General features: G+C 33.8%; 1 protein-coding gene across 1 annotated transcript; it reads right to left on the reverse strand.

Annotated features, from left to right (window-relative positions):
* Window positions 1-225: 225 nt before the first annotated feature.
* Window positions 226-1164, reverse strand: LOC145095922 (VQ motif-containing protein). The gene has a single exon (XM_079033748.1). It carries the CDS (start codon window positions 1054-1056, stop codon window positions 388-390), a length of 669 nt encoding a protein of 222 aa, XP_078889874.1. The 5' UTR covers window positions 1057-1164; the 3' UTR covers window positions 226-387.
* Window positions 1165-6364: the final 5200 nt, after the last annotated feature.

Genomic DNA, 6364 nt, shown 5'->3' on the forward strand with positions numbered 1-6364 from the left:
TTTAAAAAAACATTTAATAGAAGTATAAACATTATGATGCCTAAAGACCAATATTGCACTTTTGAGAGAAACTAAGAAAAACTACTGTGGTAATTACATTTGTGCCCTTACCCTTTTCGTAGGTAAACATTGGCAACCGATCGTTATCATTTATCAATCAAGCATAGAACTGCGATTTACATGTTAAAGAAAAAAAAATAGAGGGAGAAACAAAGATAAGAGAGCTAAAAGTCAAGTGCAAAGTGTTACCAACCTCATTTTATGGTCCACCAAAAAATAAAAAATAAATAAAATAATAGTAATGGAAATTTCCAATTCTACCCCTACCATTTTCATTGGTAAACAAAGGCAACTAAAACCCTATCAATCAACCAATCAAATCGCATATTACAAGTCAAATAAGCTATGGAAAAGATCCAAGTTTGGAGTGGTGGGTGAAATTATATGTGAAGATAGAAGATTTGTAGGGCTTGGCATCCAATTGTTGCCCTCCATATAATTAAAATTTCTATTGCTATTTATAACAGGGCTTAAATCATGAAAAAAATCGTTTGTTAATGGTGAGAAAAAATTCGGTGGGATCGGTGGTAATGATCCCGGCGCCGGCGACAATATTCCGGGGAAATACCCCATCTCCAGTCCTTCCACCGTCCCTAAATCACCGTTCTGTGTTACTTTTCTTCCATCCGGTGACTTCGCAGCTTTTTCTATAGATGCGAATCTGGCCGCCGGCGACACAGCCCCGCCGTCGTCTTGAAAAGCGGAGAAAGATGAGCCGACAGGGGATGAAGCAGATGGGCCGGTCAAACGCTGGACTAAAGTCATGAATTCATTCGGGTTTGTGTGGATTACCTTAGGGGAAACTGTGTAGATGATGACCGGTGGCCGGTGTTGCTGCTGCTGGTTGAGTTGGTGTTGCGGTTGTTGGTGGTGTGACTGTGGAGCCACCGGCGGTTTTCTGATCTTGTGGGAATCTTTGTGGACTCGAAGAGGAGCCGGACGGGGACCTTGGAGTGATCGGGGAGATTTGCCGGTGGGGAAATCCGGCGAGTCCATTGTGAAGACAGAAGAGTGAAAGAGGATTGAGATTGGGGAAAGTAAAGGAGGAGGAGGAGAACTGGGAGAAGGGTGGGTCTTGTTTAATTTGTGCAAGTGTTTGTTTGTCGTTGTTATATTTAATTGCAAAATGCATTTGCTACTGCGTCAAATTGGAGGGTTCCACCCCCATACATCTCGAGTAATGTTTGAGTATGTTATACATTTGGTCCTTCAACTATTCACTTACGTACATTTTTACTCCACTGACAATCATTTAAAACCGATTATATCGTCTCTTTATTGACTTATTGTCCCCAAGAGGTAAATAATCACTGATGAATATGAGTCATTTCTAGACGAATAACAACACTGATAATCTTTTAAATTTTCGTATATTTATGTTCAGTGTAAGAAACTTATGACATTTGGTGGTTGACTTAAGCAGGATTTTTTTTTTTTAGTTTATTATGTTAATCTAATTTTATTGTTGTTTCATTTTTTGGATTTATATTCTCAATAAAAAGTTTAAAGTGGCTAAAAATGATACTGATAATTGTCATGTTTTAAGAAAATTAAATTAATTTGTAGAATTTTTAAACAACAGCTTAAATGTATGTGTGTCGGTGTTTATATTTAATATTTAATTATTTATATTGTTAACAGAAGTGGTTTGTAGAAACCGTTGACTTTGACTTAAACAAGGTTGACTGGTTGAGCACTTGAGTTTTTGTCAAATACAATTTTTATTTTTTATTTTAGACATTAATTTAGAAAATATAAATAGAAAAAAAAAGAACAAAGATAGTAATGACTAAATTTGACTCAAAGTCGAAAATGGATAATTTTAATTTCTATTAGTTAATAATAAAACACAATCGCCTTTTGTAATATGAAAATAAGTTCAATATTTCAATTTTCAACAGAATTAATACATACGTTTATTACTAAGTAGTATAACGTAATTATAAATAGTATCCGTTTTATTACATTGGAAACGCCGAATAGAAATGGATATGATTAATTGTTGATAGGATCATCCTACGAACGAAAGTGAGTCCAAATTTGATCCGGACCGACCCGAAACCGGAACACCTGTAACTGGTTAATGTGATTTGGTATGATCGGAAATCAGGCTAGTATATATAAACCAGTTCCGGTTAAATTTTGGATACGGTGTCGGGTAAAATGCATTTAGAATCACAAAATTCGGAAACATTAAAGTGGATATGGTGGAACCAGGTAAAGTGGTTTTAGAATCGAAAAACCCAGAAAAACCGAAATTTTTTGTTAATTACTTGCTACTTAGTGGGTTAAACTTTGAAAATTTTTATATTGATATCCCGACTTTGGGGGACCGTAAGTTATTAAATATGAACCCAAAATTGACAAAACTATAGTCTAAAATCATATAAAAACTCTAAACTACACTATGGAAAAAAAATGTATGTCAATCCGACTTTAAAGGAATGAGATACATATGTTTTAACATTTTATACAAAATACAAAATACAAAAACAACTAGCTGAAAAGTTAAAAATTTTCAACTTTGATATCCTGACTACAGAGACTATAAGTTGGGAAAAACAAAAAAAAATGACAAAATTATAGTCTAAACTCATGTACAAACTCTAAACTACAAGTAGGGAAAAACTGCATGCCAATCTGACATTAAACAGATTAGATATACATGTTTTAATTTTTTTATAGAATACAAAAACTAAAAAATTAAAAGTTTTCAGCTTTAATATCTTGACTTTTGGGGACTGTAAGTCAGTAAATATAAACTCAAAATTAACAAAATTATAGTCTAAAATCATGTACAAACTCTAAACTACACTATGAAAAAATCAGTATGCCAATCCGAATTTAAACGAATGAGATATGCATGTTTTAACATTTTCACATAATACAAAGTACAAAAACAAATAACTGAAAAGTTAAAAATTTTCAGCTTCGATATCCCGATTTCGGGGGACTGTAATTCATTGAGTATTAAACCAAATTGATAATATTATAGTCTAAAATCATGTACAAACTTTAAACTATAAGTTGGAAAAATCTCATGTCAATCTAAGTTCAAACGAATTAGATATGCATGTTTTAAAATTTCCACGTAAGACAAAAAAACTGAAAAACTAAAAACTTTCAGCTTTGATATCTTGATTTTAAGGGATTGTAATTCAATGAATGTAAAACTAAAAATGACAAATTTATAGTCTAAAATCGTGTGCAGACTCTAAAATACATGTTGGAAAAAACCTCATGTCAATCATACTTCAAACCAATGAGATATGCATATTTTAAAATTTTCATAGAAATCGGTTCCACCTCCTAAAAGTGGTTTCGGTTCCTAACACCGGTTTCGGTTATTAAACCCGGTTTACCCGGACCTGATGGACCTAAACCCGGATTACCCGGAACACGGTAAAGTCATTCTTTAAACCCGAAAATGGAACCGGTTCTATATATTTTGGTTTCGGCCCGATTTTCTGGTTTTAAATCTCATCCCTAAACCAGTCACCGATGACCAAAATCTGATTAGGTCGATTGCAACTGATGAGATTAGATAAGTTGATTGATGGTCCGGATGCAAGTGTCTAAAACCATTTCCCAATCTACGTAAAACTACTATTCATGATCCCTGATCATTTTATGGAGTAATTACCGGATAGGTTTTTAATAATATTTTTGGGTGCTCTAAATCACAAATAGCCTATATACATATTAAGATATGAGATTTGATTTTCAACCTAATTTGAAGTTTCCTACTTGTTGGGTTATCCTAGAGCAAATTTCATGATAAGTGTGATGGGTTTTGGTCATAATACATCCTATGTGCTCATAAAAACCCTAATGCTCGGATCTAGGTTTCTCTATTGTACATGCTTTGAATCCAAGACTATAAACCCTAATTCTAGCATATGGAAATCAATATTAACATATAATTAGGTTTAAGAACTTACCTTGATTGTTATATAGCAATAACAATCCAATTCCTCCTTGAATTGACCTTGGAAAGCTGAGAGTCACAAGTGTCACTCCTCTAATGGCTTACAAACACCATAAGCAAGTGGAGAAGGTATAAAGAGAGAGGAGGGAGGTTAGAATTCGTCTCTAAGACTTCTTGGGAAGGGATACACGAATTCATGACCTTGGGGTTGTTTATATAGGTGTAGAGATAGGGTTTCAGTCATTATCCTTATCTAGTTGATTATCCATTAAGCAACCAATAAGATAATCCTTGAATCCTTATCACACTCGAATTCTAAGGCTTTCCAACCTTAAATTCGTTCACCATACTTATAAGATAATTCTTACCTTATTTTGTAACTATCACATAATTACAAATCAGCCCCTCTAGTTTAATTAATTACATTTGATCACAAAACTAATTCTTAATTAATTATCGACCAATATTAATTAAACAAATATGATTTCTCCTTTAATATATTATCCTTATAACATATTAATAAATCATAATAACCTCTCTCTCTATTTATTTCTCCAATCAAGTTGCTTTGGTGAAGGCAACCCAAAAGGACCATGCACCATCGTGTCAAGTACATACCAAAATAGTTATGGACTTAGACACTAATCCAACAGTCTCCCACTTGGATAAGTCTAACAACTATTCTGCGTATGACTTCGGATCCCGATCTGCAATCGTAGCTTTCCAAAGCCGCTGTGAACTCTGATCATATCAAATACGCGTGTCCTTAGATAAGGGATCATATATTCCTCCATTCTAGATATCATATGAGATATGATTTCAAATCATTCTCTTTGTACTATATCTCGATTTCCGATTTATGACGACAGACTAATTGAACAAATCAAATTAGCCCTAGCCCGGCCGAGCATTTACGTTTGTCATCACTAAACCATCGAGGGGCCCAAAGATATCGCTTTTATCCTACTTTGGATAAAAGGAACGGATAAACTTTGATACAATGCTTGCTTGTACTCACGCACCGAATCACACACAACAATATGTTTTATAACACCAAGTTACTGGTGCGTTTACATATTATCAATGTGTAACCGATTTGTAAGATACAACTCACACATCTCGGTTTCAAGAATATAAGATGTTATCGTCTCACCAATCACTCGTGATACAATCCATGGAGTGATCCAAGTGAGCGTGGGTTTAATCCAATGCTTAAATCACATTCATAAGCACTCATGAACGTTGCAGCAAACATTTGCTTATGTCTAATACTTTTCTAGACAATCCACACACCAATTCACGACAGTCTTCATTCATATCTACTTCCAACATATGAATGACTGTGGCCAGTTCGAATAATTCGATTATTCTTAATAAACTCAATTATTCTGGAAGTCAAAACATGCAAATGTGAAACACAAGAATAATACTAATCCCATATGGCCTCAAACCTTTGAGTATAAATAAAACGCCTTTTATTTATCACCATATTGATTACTCATTATTTGTCGTTTCGGGTAATCAACTTCTTATTTGAATTACAACACTTGTCCCATGCTCCTAGCATGCACACAATGTTTACCTATGGTTCTTACTTTGTGAAATAGATCTCATTGAACACATTTCACAACTCCAAATCCTTTTCATAAGTGAAAGAATAACAAATTCTTTCTACTTATAAAATATGCTAGATTCTAACATTTTATGCAATGATCTCTTTTGTAATGTCACTGCACCAAAGTCACAAAGACCATTGCCAATGATATTACAAAGTCTTCTATCGAAGATTGTTACAAGACAATTCCATAGATGTGATGTCTCTCACTCAAAGTACTTTCTTTGAACATCTTTTTGCATAGAAGTTTCTAATCTAGTCATAGATTTCTCAATATTCAATTCCCAATATGGACACACTTCCATATGTTCCATATGACAACTCATTCTTAATAGAATCTTATATATTCATAATGATGTCAATATGGTCCATCCAATATGGAAACATTTCCATATTTTCCAATACTATACTTCCAACTACTCATAAGCGACCAATCCTCGTCGAACTTGGATTGTCCTTTGATAGTTGTTTAATTATTTTAGTCAAAACCAATTCTAGTCCCTTTTCCCTCTAAATGCGCTCGACATTTGGAAAATTTAGAATGGTCAAACATTAAAGCATTTGCAATCGATCCTATACCCGAAGCGTATGGGACACGACACATAATGTTTTATTTGCTATGTTCTCAAAATTCGAATTGTGAAGAGGGATGCCGTAATCATAATCGAAATTTTAAGAACACACTATGTACCTTTGACTAAATTTATTAACATTTCTCAACCTAATCCTTTAGATTTGAAATGAAGCATAATATTCTCTCC

This window comes from Lactuca serriola, chromosome 1 (genome assembly GCF_051521515.1).
Source record: "Lactuca serriola cultivar US96UC23 chromosome 1, Lser_US96UC23_V15, whole genome shotgun sequence".
NCBI lineage: Eukaryota > Viridiplantae > Streptophyta > Magnoliopsida > Asterales > Asteraceae > Lactuca > Lactuca serriola.

Bases quoted from the DNA above. Each gene is read 5' to 3' on its own strand.
- LOC145095922 (XM_079033748.1), bottom strand. From the start codon at position 1,056: ATGGACTCGCCGGATTTCCCCACCGGCAAATCTCCCCGATCACTCCAA.